At 39.9% G+C, this 24,689-nt stretch overlaps 2 protein-coding genes and 1 long non-coding RNA gene across 10 annotated transcripts in view; 1 reads left to right on the top strand and 2 right to left on the bottom strand.

The window, feature by feature from the left end:
- Nucleotides 1-7,182, bottom strand: part of SRP72 (signal recognition particle 72) — a 31,364-nt gene extending 24,182 nt beyond the window's left edge. Inside the window, exons 1-3 of the mRNA XM_059384458.1 lie at nucleotides 7,030-7,182; nucleotides 4,971-5,091; nucleotides 1,315-1,438 (exon numbers count right to left, since the gene is read on the bottom strand). Coding sequence (XP_059240441.1) covers nucleotides 1,315-1,438; nucleotides 4,971-5,091; nucleotides 7,030-7,138 — 354 coding nt within the window. The 5' untranslated portion in view covers nucleotides 7,139-7,182. The remainder of the gene's footprint in view (nucleotides 1-1,314; nucleotides 1,439-4,970; nucleotides 5,092-7,029) is intronic.
- On the top strand, nucleotides 7,183-24,678 carry LOC132006587 (uncharacterized). Of its 2 annotated transcripts, none has more exons than XR_009401145.1 (3): nucleotides 7,183-7,269; nucleotides 14,732-15,054; nucleotides 24,433-24,678. It is a non-coding gene; the product is annotated as an uncharacterized LOC132006587 (long non-coding RNA). The 2 variants fall into 2 exon arrangements; XR_009401146.1 differs by lacking the exon at nucleotides 24,433-24,678 and adding an exon at nucleotides 17,584-18,747.
- The window catches only part of PAICS (phosphoribosylaminoimidazole carboxylase and phosphoribosylaminoimidazolesuccinocarboxamide synthase), a 46,112-nt gene continuing 35,460 nt past the window's right edge, over nucleotides 14,038-24,689 (bottom strand). For all 7 annotated transcript variants that reach the window (XM_059384400.1, XM_059384417.1, XM_059384428.1 and 4 more), the window contains 4 exons: nucleotides 24,045-24,128; nucleotides 22,333-22,513; nucleotides 20,829-20,987; nucleotides 14,038-14,338 (listed from right to left, as the gene is read on the bottom strand). In XM_059384400.1, the coding sequence (XP_059240383.1) occupies nucleotides 14,172-14,338; nucleotides 20,829-20,987; nucleotides 22,333-22,513; nucleotides 24,045-24,128 (591 nt within the window). In that variant the 3' untranslated portion in view covers nucleotides 14,038-14,171. The remainder of the gene's footprint in view (nucleotides 14,339-20,828; nucleotides 20,988-22,332; nucleotides 22,514-24,044; nucleotides 24,129-24,689) is intronic.

The raw sequence follows: 24,689 nt of genomic DNA, 5'->3' as shown, positions 1-24,689 counted from the left end.
GGACAAATACCAAGTAAAAGATCAGAGGGGAAGACAGATGTAGTATTATGCCTCAAACATCATATAAACCCTTTTTTGAATCACTAAGTAGGAAAGCTTATTCAGCATGATACAGGCAGTCAACAGTCTTTCCTTTACAATTTTTCAATTAGTTCTGGGTGCTATTAACTCTTCCAAAAACTTGGAATGAATGACTCTCTACTATACTGTAGATCTACAGCCATGACTCAAATAGAAGTCATTGTATTACCTCCTTCCTGAGAGGAAAGTGCCTAAGTAGGTTGTGAAACAAAACCTGTCCAAAGAAATCACCCTGCTATCTAAATCTAACTTATAATGAAAATATTTTCCCACCCACAAAACGATTGTTAAGCCCCAGTGAACAGGAACAAAATTAGATGTTAACAAAAGGACTTAACATTTCTTAGGAGTTCAGTATATTTAATCTTCATTTCCTTTTCCCAGATGGGGAAAAGCTAGGATAGGGTTAATATCAAGTACATAAAATATTATTCTTGTTTATTTCATTCAAGTTGTTCTCAAAGGGCAATAACAACTGCCACTCTGGGTAAATTAAGTCAACTATAAATGACCAGGACTCATGCCCTTCATCAAACTCAGAATGTTGGCATTTACCCTAAATTTGCCCAGCTTACCTTAAAAGTTCTTTATAAACCTACAATCCATGAACTTGTCCAAATCTTTCTCCAACCTGTATGTATTATTTAACTCTTACTATCTCTTGGAGACAATACATATATTACATCATTTGCCCTGACATTTTAAAAATCTTTAAGAGGCTTTAGTTACTTCTAAAACATTCCTGTCCTCTCATCATTAATAGCTCTTTTTTTACATTAAGCTTAATGAAGTCTCTCAAGCCCTTTCAGAATAAGATAGTTTTGAGGAATTCATAAACTAGTTAAATTCACCCAAATTCTTATCTATCATGATTCACTTTATTTTAACCTTAGAACAAAATGTGTTTAAAGCTAGAAAGAAATACATTTTCAAAACTGTATTAGTATATCCCTGGACTTCATCTTCCCAACTAAAAAAGTCAAAGTTTCATAGGATAGTTTTTAATTCTAATTTTCTAATTACCCTGGAGAAATAATTCATTCACAATTATAGATGCAACTGTTTGTGTGAAGATCAAGAGGAGAGAATATGTTCAAACCTCAAGAATTGGTTTGGTGGCAAGTTTTGTGGAGCATCAGGATGGGCTGATGTTCCTCATCCCTGCTCCTCCCTACAGGTACAGTCATGCCCACTCAGGAAGATTCTCTACATGTACTTTAAAGCAGTAATTACCACTTGTCCATAAAGCTCCTTTAATTTGTCTGTCTGCTGATTGGCACTCTCTATTGTCTTCAAGGCATTCTCAATTCTGTTCAGCCTGTATTCACAATATGCCTTCTCAAAGGAAAGAGAGTTACTGAAAAAGAAAAACAAAACAAAACACAAAAAAGGATCTGATCATTAGTTAACACTGCAGAGCATCCACTATATGCCACACACTGCTGTAAGGACCTGATCTATAGTAAGTCATTTAATCTCCATTAACAATAGATGAGGAAGGGGCACCTGGGTGGCTCTGTCAGTTAAGTGTCTGCCTTCGGCTCAGATCATGATCCCAGGGTCCTGGGATTCAGTATCATATCAGACTCCCTGCCTAGCAGGGAGCCTACTTCTCCCTCTTTCTGCTGCTCCCCCTGCTTGTGCGCTCTCTTTCTCTCTCTGTCAAGTAAATAAAGAAAATCTCAAAAACAAACGAACAAACAAACAATAGATGAGGAAACCAACAAAGTTTAGTTACAGCCTGAAAATCAGTTCCCAAGTGGCAGAAAACATTACATCCATTTCCCTTGCCTCTCTGGCTTTCATGGACAATCTCAGAATTAACGGACCTTTGAAACAAACATTTAAGAATGAAATCATGAAATCAAGTAACTAAATACAACCTGAACACTATTTTATTTTTTCCAAGATTTTTTTTTCAGTAATCTTCACACCCAACATGGGACTAACTCACAACCCTGAGGTCAAGTGTCATGTGCTCCACCAACTGAGCCACCCAGGTGCCCCTGAACACTATTCTAAATGAGTTATTACAGAAGTATCTTAGCTCTACTTATCAAATAAGCTATATAAATGTGTTCAAAAGGCAAATAAATAGCAAATAAAAGGTAACTAGAATCTTAAAAGAACATAGTACTTGTAACCAAACAACTGATAAACACACAACAATAAAAACATTGCCTATCTACACTGACAACTCATCTACATTAATGTGACACTTGAAACTCATTTTGGAGTTTCACTTACTTATTTTTATTTTTTATTTTTAAAAATATTTTATTTATTTATTTGACAGAGGGAGACACAGCAAGAGAGGGAACACAACAGGCTTCCCGCCAAGAAGGGAGCCCAAGCAGGGAGCCTGATACGGGGCTCGATACCAGAACTCTGGAATCATGACCTGAGCTGAAGGCAGACGCTTAATGACTGAGCCACCCAGGCTCCCCTGTTTGCTTATTTTTAAAGATTTTATTCATTTATTTGACAGAGGGAGAGAGAGCACAAGTGCGGGGAGTAGCAGGGAGAGGGAGAAGCAGGCTCCTGGATGTGGTGCTCAATCCCAGGATCTGGGAACATGACCTGAGCTGAAGTCATTAAAAACTGAGGCACCCAGGCACCCCTATAAGTGACTTTTTTTTTTTTTTAAGATTTTTTATTTATTTATTTGACAGAGAGAGATCACAAGTAGGCATAGAGGCAGGCAGAGAGAGAGAGGAGGAAGCAGGCTCCCTGCTGAGCAGAGAGCCTGATGCGGGACTTGATCCCAGGACCCTGAGATCATGACCTGAGCCGAAGGCAGCGGCTTAACCCACTGAGCCACCCAGGTGCCCCTATAAGTGACTTTTATTCACGGTTTCTCTATCTAGTGTTTGTTTCTGCAAGTAGAGGAAAATACATATATAAATTCTTATAACCTCCTTTTCTTATACAAAAAGTATACTATATAGTTGTTGCCATTTGAATATGGGTTTGAACTGCCTAAGTCCACTGATTTGTGGATTTTTTCGAATAAATATAGTATAGCACCTTAGATATATTTTCTCTTATGATTTTAATATCATTTTCTTTCCTCTAGCTTACTTTAACCTAAAAATATAGTATGTAATACATATAACATAAAAATACACGTTAATCAACTATTTATGTCATCTGTTAGGCCTCTAGTCAATAGTAGGCTATCAGTACAGTTTTTGGGGAGTCTAAAGTCATACAAAGATTTTCAACTGTGTAGAAGGTTGGTACCCCAATCCCTGAGATGCTCGTGTCAACTTTATAACCCAGTATTTCACTAAAGAGTAAATATGTTGCCAAAAACTTTATTTTTTTTAAGATTTTATTTATTTTTTTCTCCCAAAGATTTTATTTATTCACTTGACAGAGAGAGATCACAAGTAGGCAGAGAGGCATGCAGAGAGAGAGAGGGAGAAGCAGGCTCCCCACTGAGCAGAGCCCAACCTGGGACTCGATCCCAGGACCCTGGGATCATGACCTGAGAGGAAGGCAGAGGCCCAACCCACTGAGCCACCCAGGTGCCCAAGATTTTATTTATTTATTTGACAGAAACAGATCACAAGTAGGCAGAGACTCAGGCAGAACAGGGGAAGGGAAGCAGGCACCCCAGCGAGCAGAGAGCCTGATGCGGGGCTCAATCTCAGGACCCTGGGATCATGACCTGAGCTGAAGGTAGAGGCTTTAAACCACTGAGCCACCCAGGCACCCCCCAAAACTTTATTTTATACATATTTCTTTTGGGGAATTAGACATAACTGTAAATAAAAATCAAATTACAGTAAAAATTTAGAATATAAGTTCACATTTCATGAAATGAGAAATTAAATAAATAAAAAAGATTAACAACAGCAAATCTGAGATATTCTAAAGACTGCTAAAGAACCCTGACACATGGGGCGCCTGGGTGGCTCAGTGGGTTAAGCCGCTGCCTTTGGCTCAGGTCATGATCTCAGGGTCCTGGGATCGAGTCCCGCATCGGGTTCTCTGCTCAGCGGGGAGCCTGCTTCCCTCTCTCTCTGCCTGCCTCTATGCCTACTTGTGATCTCTCTCTGTCAAATAAATAAATAAAATCTTAAAAAAAAAAAAAAAAGAACTCTGACACCAAACGATTTTGACCTAAAATCATAGTCACCTCAATAATTCTCAAAGGAGGTAAGCACAAAGGTCAGGCTATACCTGACTTATATACTGATAAATGTATGTGTGTATGTATATATACATATATATATTATATACATATATAAGTGTATATGTGTATATGTATATATATATACACTTATATACTGCCATACCATTCTAAAGGCCTCTACTTACACATCCTACCCTACATGTTCCACCCTGACTTTTTTTTTTTTTTAAGATTTTATTTATTTATTTGTCAGAGAGAGAGAGGGAGAGAGAGTGAGTGAGCACGGGCAGACAGAGTGGCAGGCAGAGGCAGAGGGAGAAGCAGGCTCCCTGCCGAGCAAGGAGCCCTATGTGGGACTCGATCCCACGCCGCTGGGATCATGACCTGAGCTAAAGGCAGCTGCTTAACCAACTGAGCCACCCAGGCATCCCCCTTTCTGACTTTTTAATTAAACTTCTGAATTGTTCTCCTTATATCCTTCAAAAATTCATTACATTTCTGACCCATATCCTTCAGCAGTTTACTTGCTTCTTAGTGGTTCAAAGGGAAGACAGAGATAAAGAAAAAGGCTCCCTAAAGCAGAAAAGAAGATACTACTGCTCCTTCCAGATTCAGAAATACTTCTACCAAGCAAAAAAGGAATGAAAAATCACTGAATAGTGAGGAAAAAAGAAATAACATGGAAATGGTTATAGCTATGGTAACCATATTTCTAATAACTGCACAAACAACTAACTGAATCACTTACTTGGCTAACACTTTAGTGTGAGTATTGATGACATTCAAGGCTTCCTTGAAACTTCCATTTTGGATAAGGCATACCACTTTACAGTGTAGGGCAGTTACATCATCCTTGTTGATCTGCAGTACTAGAAAAAAATTTTAGGAAAACAAATTTAAAATCCATTTCCTTCTCACAGTTTTACTAAAATTTCCCACCCACTACCTCAAGAAGCTACATTTCTAATTGTATAGCAGCAACAACAATTAGTTGCAGCATTAAAGAAAATGACCCATCTTCATTTTTAACTTAGGAAGTGGCAAAAGGGCCGTTATAATTTAGTAAGATTTCCAATGAGATAGATTCCCAAGATGCATGTAGCAAAAAGAAAATTTTAAATAATGACATAAAGAACTAAGAACCTATTTTTCTCCAGTTTTTTCACCTTAGGACACATGCTACATCCCATACATTTCACCAATCGAAAGAAGTAAGTTCACCAAGAAAGAAAAAAGTTCATGTAGAATTTGGAAGCAAAAATGACTCAGTTTTGAATACAAGCTTGTTATTAGTGTCTTTAAGTCATGGGCAAATCATTTCACTGCCAAATGTTAGTTTTCTGTTCTACAAAACGAGTATGAAAGTTTATTAACAAGATTAAATGAAAATACTTTAGTAAAAATTTTTAAGTTGTAAAGTATACAAATGCCACTTATTTTGCTGGCAGTACTTCCAAAAACCTTTCAAAATTTCCCTTTTCACATAAGACGACAGACCAAAAGAAGACAAGGAAAGACTCAGGTTGCAAAGTTTCAAAGCTAAACAGCTGTTTAGTGTCAAAATGACCCCAATCACCCTCCTTGCCCCTGGACAATGTTAGAAACCCAATTCTGTGTAAGAATCATAAAAATTTTCACCGATTAAGAGAATTATTGATCAACAAACTGAAAAAACAAAACAAAACCGTGATTAAATAATTTCTGCAAAATACTCACTACACTGCTACTCAATAGTACTGGTTGCAGGTTTAGCCAAAGGCTAAAGCTAATTCAAAACAAGTTTAGGAATCAAATTAACTCTAATCAGTTCCTTAATCAGTTTCCTTACTGTCTGAAATCATCGAAAGTGCACTGTGGCACAATCACTTCTTTTTACATTAATAGGACACTGAAAATTATACAATCATGTATGCTACTGACATACTTTGTATGTTACTGCTTTAAAGAGCCAAACCCTGTCTTTGTAATCACTTTTTCAAATCTACCAAACACAGGCTGCATCTTCAGTAAAGAATTTACCATGGCAGAGAGCATTAAAAAGCACGGCCTTACTGCAATTACACAGTAAAGGATACATGAATATCATAAGTAAACCTCACATCAAAGGCAGCTGACTTAAGATTATTAGTTACAGGGCAAAAACAAACAATCAAAAAACAAAAACCCAAAACGGAAAAACAAACCAGAAAACAGGCCAAACTTTTCTTCCGACGTTACTTCGAATGTTAATGCTTTCACTCACACATCCTCTGACCTAATGACACCGGGGAGAGATTTTATCTAGGAGAGTGGCAGGCCCAACATCCATATCCAGCCCTCTCCCCTCTCCCCTCAATCTGTACAGCTCCCACCTTGTCAGCTCCAGCTTCAAAACTACGTGTCCCTAGCCGATTCCTCCCTGCGATGCGGCCCTAGAGAACAAGCTCCCTCAGCAATACTGTCTTGATCGCTCTTCTAAAAGGATGGAGAAAAGGTGGTGATGTGACATATTTGCGAATTAAGGAGTAAAAACGGAGGAGTCGAGTAAGAAAACAGTTTCAAAAAAGGCGCATGGAGTTGCGGTCTCTTTAAATTCCACCCTCGCTACCCCGCGAAGGGTGAAGAGGGAAGTACACGTGGCTCTAAGCAACCCTGGGTCCGGGGCTGATGAGGTGGAGCAGAGGGGCCGCAACCCGCGCCCGCCAGGTGTTCGGACCCCCGCGCCGCCGCCGACGGGATCTCCGATCCCCGCGTCTGCTCCGAGGTGGTCGCGTCCGCCGGAAGGAGGCCGCAACCTCCCTGCGGCCTGGGCCCGCCCCAGCACTTACTCTTGTTGACGGTCTTAAGAGCGCGCGTGAAGTCACCGTTCTGGCCATAACGGTTTACTTCACCCCAAAGCGCAGACACCGAAACCCCCCCGCCGCTGCCGCTCGCCATCTTGGAGGAGACGCGGGGAGGGGCGGGGCGGGGCGACCTCTGCCCCGGAAGAGGATCTCGGAGGCGGCCAAGCGGAGGAGGAAGCCGGTGGTTGCTAAGCGTCTTGGATTCGGAAGCGTTGCTATCCCTGAGTAAGTGTTGGAGATCGGAATCTTAGCCGTCTTCGCTAGAAATGTGCGTGGATAGAAAGAATTGAAACACCTTACCTGAAGCTGGTAGGAAGGAACGAGGTGTCGGACCCCGGAAGGGGTTGAGAGGGGGTTCACCAGACAGTTTTGGCTCAAAGCAGCCTGCGTTTCTGGGGCTACAGCAGCTGGCGAGGCAGCGTCCGTATCCCACGAGGGAGGCGGACGCAGCCGAATGACGATCTAGGGAAGAGAATAAGCGGTCTATAGGGTGGTACAAGTACTAGCTAGAAACCTTAGGGAGTCCTTTGAAGGAGAGTGGGGAGAGAAACGGCTTCTCTTTGCTGCTGGAGAAATTCCTTCAAAGAGGAATTATATTTGAAAAGGATCGTTAAAAGGCGGTTTAGGAAAACCTAGGGTAGGGTCTGAATAAAATTCTAGCAGAGAAGCGAATATGAGGAAAGGCACAGAAGAAGAAAAAGAACGAACAAGTGCAAAGCACCTTTGACGAAACCCCCTTGGCTGCGCTGTGAGCTCCAGTTCAGGAACAGTCGGCAGTAAGGCCAAAGGATGATGTGTAAGGGATGAGAATGCCAGGGCTCAGTTTCTGGCTCTGCGACTCTTGTGAGCAAGTTACTTATCCAAGAGTCCCAGTTTTCCCGACTGTAGAATAGGGAAAATATTATTATTGTTCTGGGCATAACATATACCTCATGCATCCTAGCATGTGCTGGCACTCAAGACAAAGACATAGGAGTTTTAGGGTTTTTGTAAGCGCTTAAATATCAAGATATATTTGAGTGTCGGAACCGAGTTTGTTCCGTTTGAGTTTGTTCTGTTGAGTGCTCTTAAAAACGAGAGGGCATTTTATTGAATGCCCCTGCGGACCCAAATACTGTCAAAATCCACTAACTCCTGCCACTTGCTCTCTCTTTCCCAGCATCCTATTCTTTTTATCCTTCAGTATTTCTGTACCTGCTTCCAGATTTTAAAAAGTACTTCTTTGATCTTGCAAACTAGGCAACATTCCCCGTCATTCTCTGATACAGCTCTGTACTTCTGAGCACTCATCGTTTGAAGCCTATATCTTTATATGGATATCATTTTCATGAGGACAGGAACCACATTTACCTTTACCACAGTATCTTTGGGATCTAGTACACTGCCTGGCACATAGTTGGTACTCAACTTTTTTTTTTTATACTTTATTTATTTATTTGTTAGAGAGAGCGCGCGAGCACAGGTAGACAGTGGTAGGCAGAGGCAGAGGGAGAAGCAGGCTCCCTGCAGGGCAAGGAGCCTGATGTGGGACTCCATCCCAGGACTCTGACATCATGACCTGAGCCGAAGGCAGCTGCTTAACCAGCTGAGCCACCCAGGCGTCCGGGTACTCAACTTTTTAACAGGAGTTTTTGCTTATTTCTTCCCTAATCTGAGTTCCTTCAGGGTAGAAAGTATGTCCAGCTCCTAGTTGTGTCCAGTGGTACCTGGTACGTTTCATGTCTAATCGATACAGTATAATGTAAAGCACTGCTGGTCTAATGAACTCTGTCTCAGGAGAAAATAATCTCTGTGAATTAGTAAAAATCATGGAAAGAGTTGTGAACTTTCATTGTGGAACTGTCAGAGATTTTAAGCTAATTATGCCCAGATTTCAGGAGGGCAAGGAAGTTCACAAAATGTGTAATTTTTTCTGAGGAACAGTTCTATAGTTTTCACTGGATTCTTCAAAGGTGTTTTTATGCAACAGCCCCACTCCACCCGAGATTAAAAACCACAACCTTAGTGGTTATCCTGTTCTCAGAAGACTGACTTTATAAAAGAATTCAGTTTTAGTTTCTGCTTCAGGCTTGATCCCATACTGTATGTAGCTTCCAGAAATTCCTCAGAATTCTGGTATGGACTCCTATGGTTGTATTGCTTATGTCATTTTCATCAGGTTTTGTTGCAAACAGGATATAAGTATATGGATTTTATCTCTCTCTCTTTTTTTTTTAATCTGCCATTTTTGAGACGAGTCTTCCTGAGTGGTCTTTTAAAGAATTTATCTGGGGCACCTGGGTGGCTCAGTTGGTTAAGTGGCTGCCTTAGGCTCAGGTTATGATCCCAGGGTCCTGGGATTAAGTCCCACATCGGGCTCCCTGCTTAGTGAAAAGTCTGCTTCTCCCTCTCCCTCTTCCTGCTGCTCTGCCTACTTGTGCTTTATATCTCTGTCAAATAAATAAATAAAATCTTTAAAACAAATAGTTTATCTGATGCCATTCTTCTACCCTCAAGATATCTAAAAGCCTATCATGTAACATCCTTTGTGGCTTGGCCTCTACTTTTTTTTTTTTTTTTTTAAGATTTTTATTTATTTATTTGACAGACAGATCACAAATAGGCAGAGAAACAGAGAGAGAGGAGGAAGTGGGCTCCCGGCTGAACAGAGAGCCCAACGCAGAGCTCGATCCCAGAACCCTGGGATCAATGACCTGAGCCGAAGGCTTTAACCCACTGAGCCAGCCTGGTGCCCCTGGCCTCTACTTTCTATCTCCCCAACCCACATAGGTCTTCTGTTACTCCCTAGTCCCCTTGCATGTAATACTCCTTTGACATTTAGTTATGTGTGGGTACCTATGGGAATTCGCACATTTATTCACTCAACAAATACTTACTAAATACTTCATATGTGTTGGCATCTGGAATATATTGGTGGCTAGGGATACAATTAAAAAGATAAGACAACTCTGTATACAAAGAGTACATTCATTCACAATATATATTTGTTTTTTAAATTCCTCCCTTCTTTGTGTACTCAGAATCCCTGACCATTACTCCATATTAAGACAATGTAGTGTTTTGAAATTGTCTGCCCCTGAAAGACTCCAAAATTGAGGGCAGAAATTGGATCTCGTTCATTGCTGCATCCCCAGGATCTTGCACATAACTGGTACTCAAATCCTTACTTTTTTGCACCATAGATTTAGCTACTTTTGATTTCTGAGAAGCTTCCGTGTACAGTATCTTGTCATTTTATCCACTCTGTGAAGCAGGCAGAAAACATATTTAGTTGTACCTTACAAATGAAGCTCACAGTAATGTGCCCAGTGGAATCTTTTCATTTCCATTCTACTGCTGTTTTCACTGTACCACAATGCTAAGTGAACAACTCCATGCCAAGTATTTTGAGGTCATGGAGTTGGTGGAAAAAGCACCATTAAGTATTTTCACTCCTGGGGCACCTGGGTGGCTCAGTTGGTTAAGCAACTGCCTTCAGCTCAGGTCATGATCCCAGGGTCCTGGGATTAGGCCCGTGTCAGGCTCCTTACTCAGCAGGGAGCCTTCTTCTTCCTCTCCCTCTGCCTGCTATTCCACCTTTGTGCTGTCAAAAAAAAAAAAAAAAAAAAAAAATTCACTCTGACTTCCCAAGAACTGTTGGGCTGAAGATGTGTGGATAAGCCATATTATGCTGATTTTGTCCTTTTTTCCAGTTTAGAAATGAAATCAACTGAAGAGAATATTAAATTCAAGGTGATTTTCATGGCAAATCAGTTCCACTCATACCATCTTCTACAGTTTACTGAACAGGATATTACATAACATATTCATGTGTCAGGATATACTTTACATATGTTGACTCATTTAGTTCTCGTAACAGTATGAGGGAGGGAGTATTCTTAGTCTTATTTTACACTTGGAAGTAGAGGCATTAAAAAAAAAAAAAGTAATTTACTGAAGGTCACATCATCCTCCACCTGGACTTGTAATAGATCCTTAACCAATCTCCTTGCTTGTCCACACAATAGCCAGGAACTTTAAAAACATGTTAAATAGGGGCCCCTGGGTGGCTCAGTGGGTTAAGCCTCTGCCTTCGGCTCAGGTCCTGATCCCAGGGTCCTGGAATCGAGACCCGCATCAGGCTCTCTGCTCAGCGGGGAGCCTGCTTCCTTCTCTCTCTGCCTACTTGTGATCTCTGTCAGATAAATAAATAAAATCTTAAAAAAAAAAAAAATAAAAAAATAAAAACATGTTAAATAGGTCATGTCATACCCCTACTCAAACTTTCCAGTGGTTTTTCTTTCTTTCACGCTTCAGTGTGGCCTGTAGGTCCTAAGTGATCTAGCCTTTGCTTACATCCTCTTCCATTCTTACCTTTGCTCACCAGAGCTCCAGCAATAGTGGCATGTTGTGAGAACCTCAAAAAGGCAGAGCTGTTTTCCTTCCCGCACCTAGTCTGCGAACTTTGCCACATTTTTGCATGGCTTGCTTTTACATCATTGCTCTATTCTTTGCAAAAACCTTCCTCATCCCCATAACTCTTAATGACAGAGAAAAAACTGAGGGTTGATGGAGGACCTGGGTTAGGGATGGGCTAAATGGGTGATAGGTATTACGGAGGACACTTGTTATCTTGTGCACTGGGTGTCGTATTTAAGTAATGAATGACTGAATTCTGCTCCCAAAACCAATAGCGCACTCCATGTGAACTAACTAGAATTTATAAACTAAAACTAAAAATTAAGGAAAAGGAAAAAAAAAAGATTAAAAGTACAGATAAGTGATAGTCCAAAAATTATAAGGAAATCATGTTCGCTTGATGGGTTGCACCAATGGTTCTTTTTTATTTTTTTTTAAAGATTTTATTTATTTTATTTGACAGACACAAGTAGGCAGAGAGAGAGAAGAGAAGCAGGCTTCCCACTGAGCAGAAAGCCCGACACGGAACTCAATCCCAGGAGCCTGGGATCAAGACCTGAGCCGAAGGCAGAGGCTTTAACCCACTGAGCCACCCAGGTGCCCCTGCACCAATGATTCTTAAACTACAAACCATGGATAGGCTTCAAGGGAATGCAGAAACTAATGGAATCTGTTAGTAAATTTTGAGTGCAATTCTCTAGGGAGAGTGTCAAGGGCATTCATATCTCCAAAGCAGTCTGTGTTGCAAAAGAAATGTTAACAGTTTATGTTGTAGGTCCCTGGACAACTTCAAAATGTTGAAAATGCAGACCACCTAGATCGGTCCTATAATGTAGAATTTGACCCCCACTTGAGGCTTTTGTACAGAGGATGGGTAAACTGGATAAATTCAGAACTCTGTAGTAAGTGAGATGTGAGATGTCAGAGAGAAACATTAGGATGAAATAACACTTCTGGTTTGGGACAGAGTATATAGCCAGTTAACAGGCTGGATGGCAGATGAAGTAAGTTTGGAGCATTCAAACAGAGAGAGAAATGTACAGTTCAAAATACCAGTCTACAAACACAGACTCAGGAGTCAGTAATGCTAGTTTTAGCTGAAGGAGTTACTCCAACGATTACTTCCAAGTAATGTAGAGACTCAACAGAAGAAACATCAGTACTTAAAGGGAAAGGATAATATAAGAAAAATACCAGTATTAGGGCTGGAATATCTTGGTGTCTAGTCCAAGAAGCAAATGGTTTGAACAATCATACCCAGCCCCACGAGATGAGGTAAAAGAAGTAATAAAAGAGGTAGTAGCTTGTTAACAGTTCAGAGGAAGGTGAAAAGGTGTGGACAGTGTAAGACAGTGGCAAGGATCTTGTCAAAATTTCATCAGCAGAGTTTTTTTTTCACACAACCACAGTGTTTTGTTTTGTTTTTTTTTAAAGATTTTATTTATTTGTCAGAGAAAAAGAGGCAGAGTGAGCACAAGCAGGGGGAGCAGCAGGCCGAGGGAGAAGCGGTTTCCCTGCTGAGCAAGGAGCCTGATACAGGACTCAATGCCAGGACGCTGGGATCACTGCCTGAGCTGAAGGCAGACACTTAACCAAATTAACCACCCAGGCATCCCTACAGCACAGATTCTTAACATTTTTAATCCCTTGGATAAAGACCATGATTGCCCCCTTTCCACAAAAGCAAACACATACATAAAATTCTACATGGTAGTTTAAGGGGTTCATAGACATTCAGATTAGAGTTTAGTGATCTATAAAAAAAGTCCTCAGTGATTTCCAAACATGATTTATAGATTGATGATGAACTATTAACACCTCTTGGTAACAATCGCTCTTTTAGAGGTGAATCTTACTGGGTACCCTGCCCACACTTACGCTGTTATAAGAAAGAAACTAGTATGGTTATCAACTAGGAGATTCCAATTTTGGAAAATTGTGGTAGGCTGAGGACTGTTAGTTTTGCTAAAACATGTATTATCAGAATTAAAAGAATTTTATGATCCACAGAGGTACCCATTATAGCTAAGTAAGATTTACCAATTCTTTCATCTGGAATGACAAAGATGACTGTACCTTTTTTTTTTCTCCGTGGGAAATTGCCCTGACATCCATCAGAGAAGCTCTCGGAAAAGGCTCCTATTTATGGTTTCCACAGTATCCCTTCATCTTATTTCATGTGTCTTCCCTACTCCCAATACCCATATCAACTCTAAACAAACAAATAAATGCAGAACAAAACAGCATCTTGGTCTATAGGTGGGGATAAATACACATCTATTTTGAGATACTGACTGCAAATAAAACACCACACCCTTAGGATTTTGTAAAGATCATAATGTAAAAGAGGACTATATTGCTCTTATCTCTCTAAGATACAAACATTTTAACTTTTTAGAACTTACGGGTTGAGATACAGATGGTCAAATAGTAGTTTAGAGCTCTATAATAGGACATTATTAGCAATTAAGAAATGTATTGGTTAACTACTTGTGACCATACAGTAGCTAAGAGATTTTAAAAGTGTCCTTATAGTAATTTCACTTCCTATAAAGAAATATTAATATGTCCATAGAGTCTACTGATCCATCAATCTAGAGAAGCACTTATTCACTAGTAAATTTTATTGTTTTGATTTAAAAACTTTCACCTTGATCTTTTTCTGAAACTAAACAAGAAATGTAAAGTTTTTCTTAAAAAAAAAAAAAAATAAAAAAAGAAGCAATGTTTTACAAATTGCCCTCTCGGATTTTCTTGTCAGCCTGCTTCAAGGAAATCCATGTGTTCAATATACTTGCTCGCAGCTTAGCCCATACCAAATGGTTGTTTAATCCAAATATCTGAGCAGCAAACTGAGCTGATCCTTCTGGAGAAAGTATGGTTGAACAGCCAAGACCTATTGGTTCAGAAAGGAAAAGACAGAATATTAACCTGTTAATTAATAATGAAAAGAGCACTTAGTAAACTTTTTTAAGTAAACTTAAAAAAAAAAATCTCTACACCCAACATGGGGCCCTCAGATCAACGGTCCCATACTCTACCACCTGAGCCAGCCAGGGGCCCCAGTAAACTATTTTATGCTCAGAAAAGTCCTGCTGATCAAAAACAATAAAAAGCTACTGTATCATCCTTGTCTAAAGTAGGATCTGCAAAAGGAGTTCCATCTCTACTACTGGAGTGGTAAAGTGATTATTAAGAGCATTAAGTAATATTTCTCTACCACGAACCCGTATCTTATATACAGCTATCACTATTTTTTTTAAAAAGTTTTTATTTATTTATTTGACAGAGAGCTCACGCGAGCAAGCACGCATAGCAGGGGGAGCAGCATGCAGAGGGAGAGAGAGGAGCAGATTTGCCAAGCAGGGAGCCCTATGTGGGGCCCGATGCCAGGACCCTGGGATCATAACCGGAGCCAAAGGCAGACGCTTAATGACTGAGCCACCCAGGCACCCCATCTATCACTTTTTTGCACTGAATTGATCTGCAAAGAAATTCAGCTTTTTTGAAGTTCTTTTCATATACTGTAATCCTTTAAATCATTAATGAAAGGCAATAGAAATAAAACAAGGATCAAGTAGACAGAAGCACCTATTCTTGGATAAACTTGAGGTATGTATTTTTTTTTTTTATAATTTTCTAGCCACTACTTTTGTCTTTGCACTTTAACTATTCTAACATCTTTAAGCAGTAAAAAAGTTAAAAGCAAAGAGTAATTTTACAAAATATCAGGTTCTAAGTAAATTCAATATTAATAGCACCTAAGAAAGTAACTTCCTTGGGGGCCACACGTTTACTCAGGCAGACTTTCTATTATAGCCTGGTACTATTATACCTGTGTCACTTGAGTGAAGTACTCCTAGCTTACAGATCCAAAAGCTCCATTTCCCCAATGTTCTTGGAATTCACCAGGCTCTTTGATTCCCACTACCTCCAGTAAGAATCAAGTATATATCACAAGGCAAATTTACTACTTTATATTAATAAATTTATGTAGCTCCCTCACATACTGTGTGATATTGGTCAAGGTACTTAATGTTAACTTAGTGTCCTTATCTATTAAGATGGGAGTATTCAACAAGTTAATATAGATAAAGAACTTGGAGCAGTGCCTTATGCATAGTAAGTACTTGATGAATGAAACAGCTGATGTCAACTGTTAGCAGTAATATTCTAGGTACACGGTTCTATCTAGTAACTGAAATACCTGTGCCTACACTGCTCAGGATTCCCCTTCTAACATCAGGAAAGCTTAATTAGCAAAAAATTAGGTTATCTAGTGAGCATGCCATAAAAAAAAGAGTTTTCAGGACTTTATAAAGGCCACTATAAAACTTTTCCTTAAAAGATTATCCCCAATTCTAGTGATTGGAATGTACAAATCTCCCAGGTTCCCTCTCTCTCCTTGGACAGTACTAGATAAAAACTGCCAAATTTTTCCTCATCACATTCTCCCTTTTCTAAACTCCACTGAGAATACCTATACTATTCCTGTGGCATAAATTTATACTTTCGTTTATAGCCATAATAAATTTTTAACTAGAGAAGTTGATATAATCAGATGTCCAGCTAAAGATCCAGTTAAAGATGGATTAATCACAAGGTATATCCCTGAAACTATATAAAGATAGCATTAAGTAGCTGAATGTTACGTTTGTTCAGGACGTATACTGAGTACAAATCAAATATGCTCAGCTGTAAAATATATTTTTATTAATGGTATCCTATTTTTTTCTATACTTGAGTTAAAGATATCTGCCAAAGCTTTAAAAAATAAAAATAAAAACAGGAGTAAAGGGAATAAAGAAAATAGACACAAACACGTAAGAACAAAGAGAGAACAGTGATTACTTTTTGTCAGCTGAAAAGGAAATGGAGTGGTAACTAAGTAGACCAAGAAAATTTTATCCTAAACTGGAAGCAGGAGAAGCAATGTGACCAATGTTAAAAAATCCATGTAAATGGACACCCTGGGTGGCTCAGTTAGTTAAGCAGCTGCCTTCGGCTCAGGTCATGATCCCAGTGACCTGGGATCTAGTCCCACATTGGGCTCCTAGCTTGGGAGGAAGCCTGCTTCTCCCTCTGCCTGCCGCTCTGTCTGCCTGTTGCTCTCTCTCTCTCTCCCTCTCTCTCTCTCTCTGACAAATAAATAAATAAAATCTTAAAAAAAAAATCCATGTAAAGGTTTGGGCAATCCGTGGCCCTTATACTTTCTTTTTAAAGATTTTATTTATTTATTTGAACAGACAGAGATCACAAGTAGGCAGAGGCAGGCAGAGAGAGAGGAGGAAGCAGGCTCCCCGCTGAGCAGAGAGCCCGATGTGGGGCTCGATCCCAGGACCCTGAGATCATGACCTGAGCCAAAGGCAGAGGCTTTAACCCACTGAGCCACCCAGGCACCCCTCCCCTATACTTTTGAAGGGAGACACGGGGGTGAAAATGCAGCTAAAAAAGGAGGAACTGGTTTTAAAGTCAAGAAGCAGTTAGGCTATCAAATCTCCTGCTCCACTCTCTGTACCTGAGGAATTGCCCCTTCTGCACCATAGCAGAGTCATAAATTCTGATGAAGGGAAAAACAGGTTTTAGTCCAGACTTCTCTGGACTGGAGGGCATAGCTGAGACAAGCAATGCCACAATGAAAACAGGAGGTGAAGTTTACACAAGTATTAAGATTACCAGATTCCAGAATGCTGGCAGTCAGGTTTATTTCTCAGTCAGGAGGCTGAGACTAGAAAGATTCTCTGGATAATTCTAGTCACACATGAGAAAAGATCAAATGACATTCATGTAAGGGGTTATTCAAAGATCGACTCTACCAGATCACCCAACAGTGGAGCTTTTTTTATGGGGGGGGGGGGTAAAGATTCATTTTTTTTTAGAGAGAGAGGGGCATATTAGAGAGGAAGGGGTCAGAGAGAGAGAATCTCAAGCAGACTCCCTGCTGGGCACAGAACCTGACAAGGGACTCAAACCCACCATCCTGAGATCTTGACCCAGGCCAAAACCAAGAGTCTAATACTTAGGCAACTGAGTCACCCAGGCGCCATGGAGCCCCCTTCTGACAAGTCCCATCCCCTTGCACAGACCTTGCAACTGGTTTTTTATACTGCCTCACTCTTTTTTTTTTTTTTTTTTTTAAAGATTTATTTATTTGACAGAGAGAAATCACAAGTAGACAGAGAGGCAGCCAGAGAGAGAGAGGGAAGCAGGCTCCCTGCTGAGCAGAGAGCCCGATGCGGGACTCGATCCCAGGATCCTGAGATCATGACCTGAGCCGAAGGCAGCGGCTTAATCCACTGAGCCACCCAGGCGCCCCATAGTGCCTCACTCTTAAGAACAGACAGCCAAGGATTACCAGACACCAGACAGGTGAGAAAAGGAGCTAATATGAAAGAAAAACTATAATAATTTCAGAGAGATAAAAGATATTATTGCAAAGATTAAACAAGAAAAGGATGGGGGGTGGTGGGAAGACCATAGAAGAAAAAAAAGAGCTCTTAAAAGTTCAATATGCCATAACTGGAATGAAAAACTCAATAGAAGGGTTGGAGAGGGTGCCTGGGTGGCTCAGTGGGTTAAGCCGCTGCCTTCGGCTCAGGTCATGATCTCAGAGTTCTGGGATCGAGTCCCGCATCGGGCTCTCTGCTCAGCAGAGAGCCTGCTTCCCTCTCTCTCTCTCTCTGGCTGCCTCTCCATCTACTTGTGATTTCTCTCTGTCAAATTAATAAAAAAAATCTTTAAAAAAAAAAAAAAAAAAAAAAGAAGGGTTGGAGAAATGTTCCAGAGTATAGCAATGATGAGAAAGAGAAAAGAGAAACACAAAGCTCCTATTTTTATTTTTTTTAAGATTTTATTTATTTATTTGACAGAGAGAGATCACAAGTAGGCAGAGAGAGAGGGAAGCAGGCACCCTGCCGAGCAGAGAGCCTGATGTGGGGCTGGATCCCAGGATCCTGAGATCATGATCTGAGCTGAAGGCAGAGGCTTAACCCACTGAGCCACCGAGGTGCCTCAAAGCTCCTATTTTTAATAGTAAATCCAAAAAATGAGAAAAGAAAGTGGAGGAGGAAGGAAAGTATTAAGTAACTGAAGAAAATTTCTCAGGACTAAAGAATCAGAGTTCCAGGTTTAACCAGCCCACCGAAAGCCCAAGGTGAAAATAATCATCAAGACACATTTCTGTGAAATTTAAGAAACACGGGTAGAGAAAGATCCTAGAAGTTTCCAGAAAAAAACAAAATTCACAAATGACCTAGGATCAGAATGGTAAAAAGGCACTGCAGTTTTCAGTAACTCTGGAAGTTGGAAGACAATAGAGTAATGCCTTCAAGATGCATTTCTGAAGGAAAGTAATTTTCAATCTAGAATTCCATTCCCAAATTATTGAGTGTGAGGCTACGATGGAAACGTTTTAGACGTATGAGGTCTCAAAAAGTTTACCATCTGTAGCCCTTCCTCAGGAAGTTCACTAAGAATGCTCTCCAACAAATTAAGGAGTAAACAAGGAAAGGTGAAGACATGGGACCTAGGAAACAGGAGATCTAAGACTAGAGAAGGGCAAAATGGATGTCCAGGATGATGGTTAGGAGAAATTCTGAGATAATGACAGTACAGCAGGCCTAGAGAGAAGCCAGTCCATACTTGAACAGACGGGAAGGCTCAAGTTCTTAACATTTTTGACACATCCCAAGAGCAGATTTACAATAAAATAAAAAAGCTTGGCATTTAAGAAGCAATCAAGTCTAACTGAAACAACATGGATTTTCAGGACTGGATGATCAGATAATTATCTTGGACTACGATGCGCCTACCACAATATTGTTATTCTATGAGATAATGCTCAATTGAGAAGATTTATTTGTATGTTATTTATTCTGTCCCCTGATTTATAGAAATAAAATTTCATTTCCTTTACAGAAATAACATAATAACATTTATTTTAAAAAACTCAAAACCATGAATGATGTATTCTTGGGAGGGGAGCCCCAAATCTGGACTTGATTTATCTACAGATTTCACCAGCAGTTTATAAAAAATATAGAAGACCATGTTAAACATCATCCAGGAATGTAATTAGCCAAATCCAAAAAGGGGAAAATTCTACAGGACAAATGAAAGTGAAAAAAGGAGGATTAAAAGAGACTTAGGAGAGAGAGCGCAACTAAATGCAATGTAAGGACTGTGTTACATTTTGATTTGAACAAATCAACTGTAAAAACAAATGAGATGATCAGGAAAGCTTGAACACGGACTGAAAATTAGATGATTTAAAAAAAATTACCATTAATTTTTCTTAAGTGTGAGTATGCTATCCTGATTATGATTTCTTTTTACAGAGTTTATTTGAGAGACAATGAACGAGAGCATAAGTGAGAGAACACAAGTCGGAACAGCAGAGTGAGAGGGAGAAGCAGGCGGGGGGGGGGGGGCGCAGCAATCCCAGGACCCAGGGATCATGACCTGAGCCATGAGCCAAAGGCAGCCGCTTAACCAACTGAGCCACCCAGGTGCCCCCATGATTATGATTTAAAAACTAGAGTTATGGCACTCCTGGGTGGTTCAGTCTGTTAAGTGTCTGCCTTGGGCTGAGGTCATGATCCAGGGATCCTGGGATCAAGCCCCATATAGGGCTCCTTATTCAGCAGGGAGCCTGCTTCTCCCTCTGCCTGCTCTGCCTGCCGCTCTACCTCCTTGTGTGCTCTCTCTCGAAAAATAAATAAAATCTTTAAAAAATAATATAAAATAATAAAACCTAGAGTTCTTATTGCTTAGAGAAGCATATTTAAGTGTAAAATGCTGTGTGCTTGAAAATAATCCAGCAAAAAGGGCTACAGATATAATAAGATATTAAATGTTGAAGCTGAATAACAGGTACATAAGATTTCATGCTACTCTCTCTACTATTGTATGTTTGAAATTTTTCAATAAACAAGCTTTTTTTTTTTGGAAGAGAGAAAGCCAGCCTGTGTGTGGGTGGGGGGTGCGGGAGGAGAAGCAAGGGAGAAAGAGAATCCCAAGCAGGCTCTACGTTCTTCACGGAGCCCAATATGGAGTCTGATCTCACAACCTTGAGATCATGACTTTAGCCGAAATCAAGAGTTGGATGTTAAACCAACTGAGCCACTCAGGTGCCCCTTTAATAAACAATTTTTAAAAATTCATGTATCCTGGGGCACCTGGGTGGCTCGCTGGTTAAGGGTCTGCGTTTGGCTCAGGTCACGATCTCAGGGTCCTGGGATTGAGCCCTGCATCGGGCTTCCTGCTCAGTAGGGAGTCTGCTTCTCCCTCTCCCTCTGACCCTCCCCGGCCCCAGCTTATATGCTCTCTCTCTCAAATAAATAAAAATCTTTAAAAAAATAGAATAAAATAAAATTCATGTATCTTACCACTGGGTAGTCGAAGAGAAGACCACACATCCTGAGCTCCCCAGTCTGGAGTGAGTGGAGGGCAGCTGATAACTGGGTATGCGGTATTACCGGACATCACTGGTCCTAAACCATTGCTTCTGCCTGCCACTGCCACAAATACAGTAGGAATGCCATCCCCTAGGGAAATAACACATTTATAATAGAATTGAAGGTAGATTTTAAGATAGGTTAAAACAAAATGCCTATGTGTCTTAACTCCTTCAGTTCCTTTATTAGTAGTCTCCAGAAAAAGCATAAATAAGACACAATTATTGCATATATATTCAATATATATTTCACTTCACCACTTATTGTATCTTAAGTAACAAAGCAGCAAAAATAAGTTTGGCCATGTTTGAGACCTATAGTATAAAGAGGACACAAGAGTATTAGTGAGGGAATGGCTCAAAGGCCCTACTTAAAAGGATGTGCTTAGGCTCACTGAAACAAAGAATGACACTACTTGAACCAGTGTCTGTCCTGGGGTCCTTCAACCCACAAGGTATAGGGAGACCTTGTTAATGGAGACTAGAGGTTCAGGGGCACATTATCAATGAAGAAAGGTCAATTCAATAATATAGTACCTAAATATTTAAGACCCTTCAATATGTTTTCTAACACATCTCTTAAACATTTCATTCTTTGGTAAATTTTTAAGTTATTCCTTTGTTTCTTACCATAGAGATTTCTAACCTGGAATCTAGTATTTTATGTATTTGCACTTTTCTGGATATTTTATGTATTTGCACTTTTCAGGCTTTCATAACTTTAACAAACAGGTCTAGGAACTTATCCCAGTTCCCTAGCCCCTCAACACCCCACCTAAAGCCTTAATAATTATGCTCCTATTAACAATTACCTTTAGAAAGAAAACTCAGATAACATTTTCCCCAGTTGAGAAACATTTGGTTGTTCCCAGGACTCTGTTATTTTAGATCAATACTATCCCAGCAAGACATTTCTTTTAAATACCCAATTCTAAAATTATTCCTTAATTTCACATTCAACTACCCACCTCTTAGAAAAGGCTGACCACTAAAAATACTTGAAAGGATCTCTGCTTCAACCTCAGACCTCCCAAATTGATGTGGGGCCTATCTTCTGTTGGAGCATATTAGAAACAATACTCCAGGGGCTTCTTATTAGATAAAAACTCATTCTAGCCTTTATTTCCCTTCCCTGTTTCACTTTCTTTTGGTGGGTGGGGGCCTCTACTCTTTTGTTTATTCATTCTTAACATTTTTTTAAAAAACTTCAATGCCATCAACACACAACACTGCATTATTTTCATGTGTACCCATGCTGCATTTTCAATTCTTTTTCCCTGAGGCATTCTAAGTGCCTAGAGCATCTTACACTCTTTGGAAGCAAGTATAATAAACTTTGGAACTTTGGAACTGTGGCAAATTCTTTTTCAGCATTATTAGTCCAAACATAAAATTTTTTGGCAAATCCTGAAATACTCTAGTTATGTGATATTTACCTTCATATTCTGCTTTAATCCTCAGAGTTTCATCTGGCCCTTTATGGGCAGACGTTACCCGAAGTTCACATGGAATGCCAAAATTTCCACAAGCCTTCTTTATTTTTTCACAGTGACTGAGATCAGAAGTTGAGCCCATCAATACTACAACTCTGCACTGGCTTTCTGATTTCAGAAGCAACTAGAAAAGAAAAACATGGATATGCAAAAGAAAACAGGAAAAATCGTCAAATACAGAATTGAGTACCATAAGAATAATTAGTTTACAGAGCTATAATAGAGTAAAATTATAACTGGACAGAATATTTTCTTTCTTAAAGTCCAAAGTCAAGACAGAGACAAAAAGGACAAAATGATAATTCATTTTTCAAAATAACCTCTTTACGGAAAGGGAAGCAGTCTTCATAATTAAGACCTAAAGAGTAATAAGAATTTTAATCAGGTAAGTTATACTTATTATTATGATATAAAGGAAAGATAAATGCACAACCCTTCTAATTAATACTCATGAAGCTATAATATAAAATATTTCATCCTAAGATTTTAGTCCATTGTGTTTAATGGAGGTTTTAAGGCATAATCCGCCAAAATAAAGAGATCATATTATAAACCTTCTTTAAGTTAGTTGCTTAGAATTGAAAATACATGTTTCCAAGGAAATGAGGTCTTGAAAACTGGCTATGACCCTTGCATAACCATAAATCCCATTCAATTTTCATGGAATTATAGTAATAATACTATAAATCTAAAAGATTTATTTGAGGGGGAGGGAGAACACGCAGGGGAGCAGGCGGAAGGGCAGAGGGAAAGGGAATCTCAAGCATAATCGCCGCTGAGTGCAGAGCCTGAACAGGGCTTGATCCCAGGACCATGACCTCATGACCTGAGCAAAAATCGAGTTGGATGCTTTACGTCATGACTGAGCCACCCGGGCACCCTGACAATACCATACCATAAATCTTAAAAGTGACATTTAAATGGCACATGGAGTTCTAATTCTGAACTCTACTTATGGAGCCCATGCTAGTACAACTCTGAGTAGCGGAGCAGCAGTGGAGAGGTGGGTAGGAAATGTAAGGGGCAGGGAGGAGACAGGACTCTAGGTCTCCCCATAGAATCTGGGAGTGTACTGGCCAGTTTAACAACAGGGGGTTTCAGTATGTCACTGAGGATAGTTCAGGTGGTACATTTCTTAAGGGTGTTCTTTTTTTTAAACCACTGGGGAAAAGGACACCTGGGTCTCTTCACTGGTTGAGTGGATGACTCCATTTTAGCTCAAGTCATGATCTTACAGTCCCTATGTCAGGCCCTCTGCTCAGGGGGGCGTCTGCTTCACGATTATCTCTCTCCCTCTTGCTCTCCCTCCACGCACATGGACGCATGTGTGCACACACACACTCTCTGAAATAACTGGGGAAAAAAAAACTGCGCCTTCTCATTTTTATTTTTTTTAAACATTTTATTTATTTATTTAGAGGGCACATGCAAGCAGGGGGAGGGAGAAAGAATCGGAAGCAGACCCTGCGCTGAATAGAGAGCCTGATGTAGGTTTTGACTCCATGACCCTGAGATCCTGAGATCATGACTCGGGCTGAAATCAAGAGTCAGATGCTCAACTGACTGAGCCACCCAGATGCCCCTATTGTCCTTTTTAAAGCAGATTTTCTTGGAGAAAAACACAAAACAGCATGGGTTTACTACAAAAGTTTTACCTCCACTCTTTCTGCAACCCACTCAAAGTTTTTCTTCACCATCTGGAGCCCTTCGGGAGTTACTTCCTTTAGGTCACGATATGACTAGAAAATAAGATAGAAAGTTTAGAATACAAATATCCTACTAGTAATACTCTTGCTAAATGAACTTATTTGATTTCTGAGTTTTGGTTAGACTACAAAAAGCCTGCATAGCAAGGAATATGTCTGAAAATGGATCTGAACCTATAAATTCATTTCCTGAATTAGAGTACAGGAAGTTCTGACAGTGAAGTACACCTGCATTTTCATTTAAGGTTAAGTGTTTTCTACACTAGTAACTAGGACTAACTGCCCTGACAATTCTTGTGTATTTAGAGAGCAACTGTCTTAATTGTATTTTTCATAGGACAGAGCAGAAATGGAACCTGGTAATATCCAGAACACTTGGATCCAGATTGGCCCTTATTCTTGTAATTATGAAGACCCATCCTCTAGCACCTTAATTTTCAATTGTCCAAATAAGGATGACACTTGTTCTGTGTGACAGTCATAATAAATGAGTTATCTGTTCTGTAAATGCAAAGTATTATTCCTATTTTTTTTTCAGGATATAGGAAATGTAAGAGATATTTATCTTTAGAAGTAAATAGCAATCAACTTGGT

Source organism: Mustela nigripes, chromosome 1 (assembly GCF_022355385.1).
Source record: "Mustela nigripes isolate SB6536 chromosome 1, MUSNIG.SB6536, whole genome shotgun sequence".
NCBI classification, from domain to species: Eukaryota; Metazoa; Chordata; class Mammalia; order Carnivora; family Mustelidae; genus Mustela; species Mustela nigripes.
The sequence above is the reverse complement of the archived record's forward strand: the minus strand, read 5'-3'. Positions and strand labels throughout refer to the sequence as shown.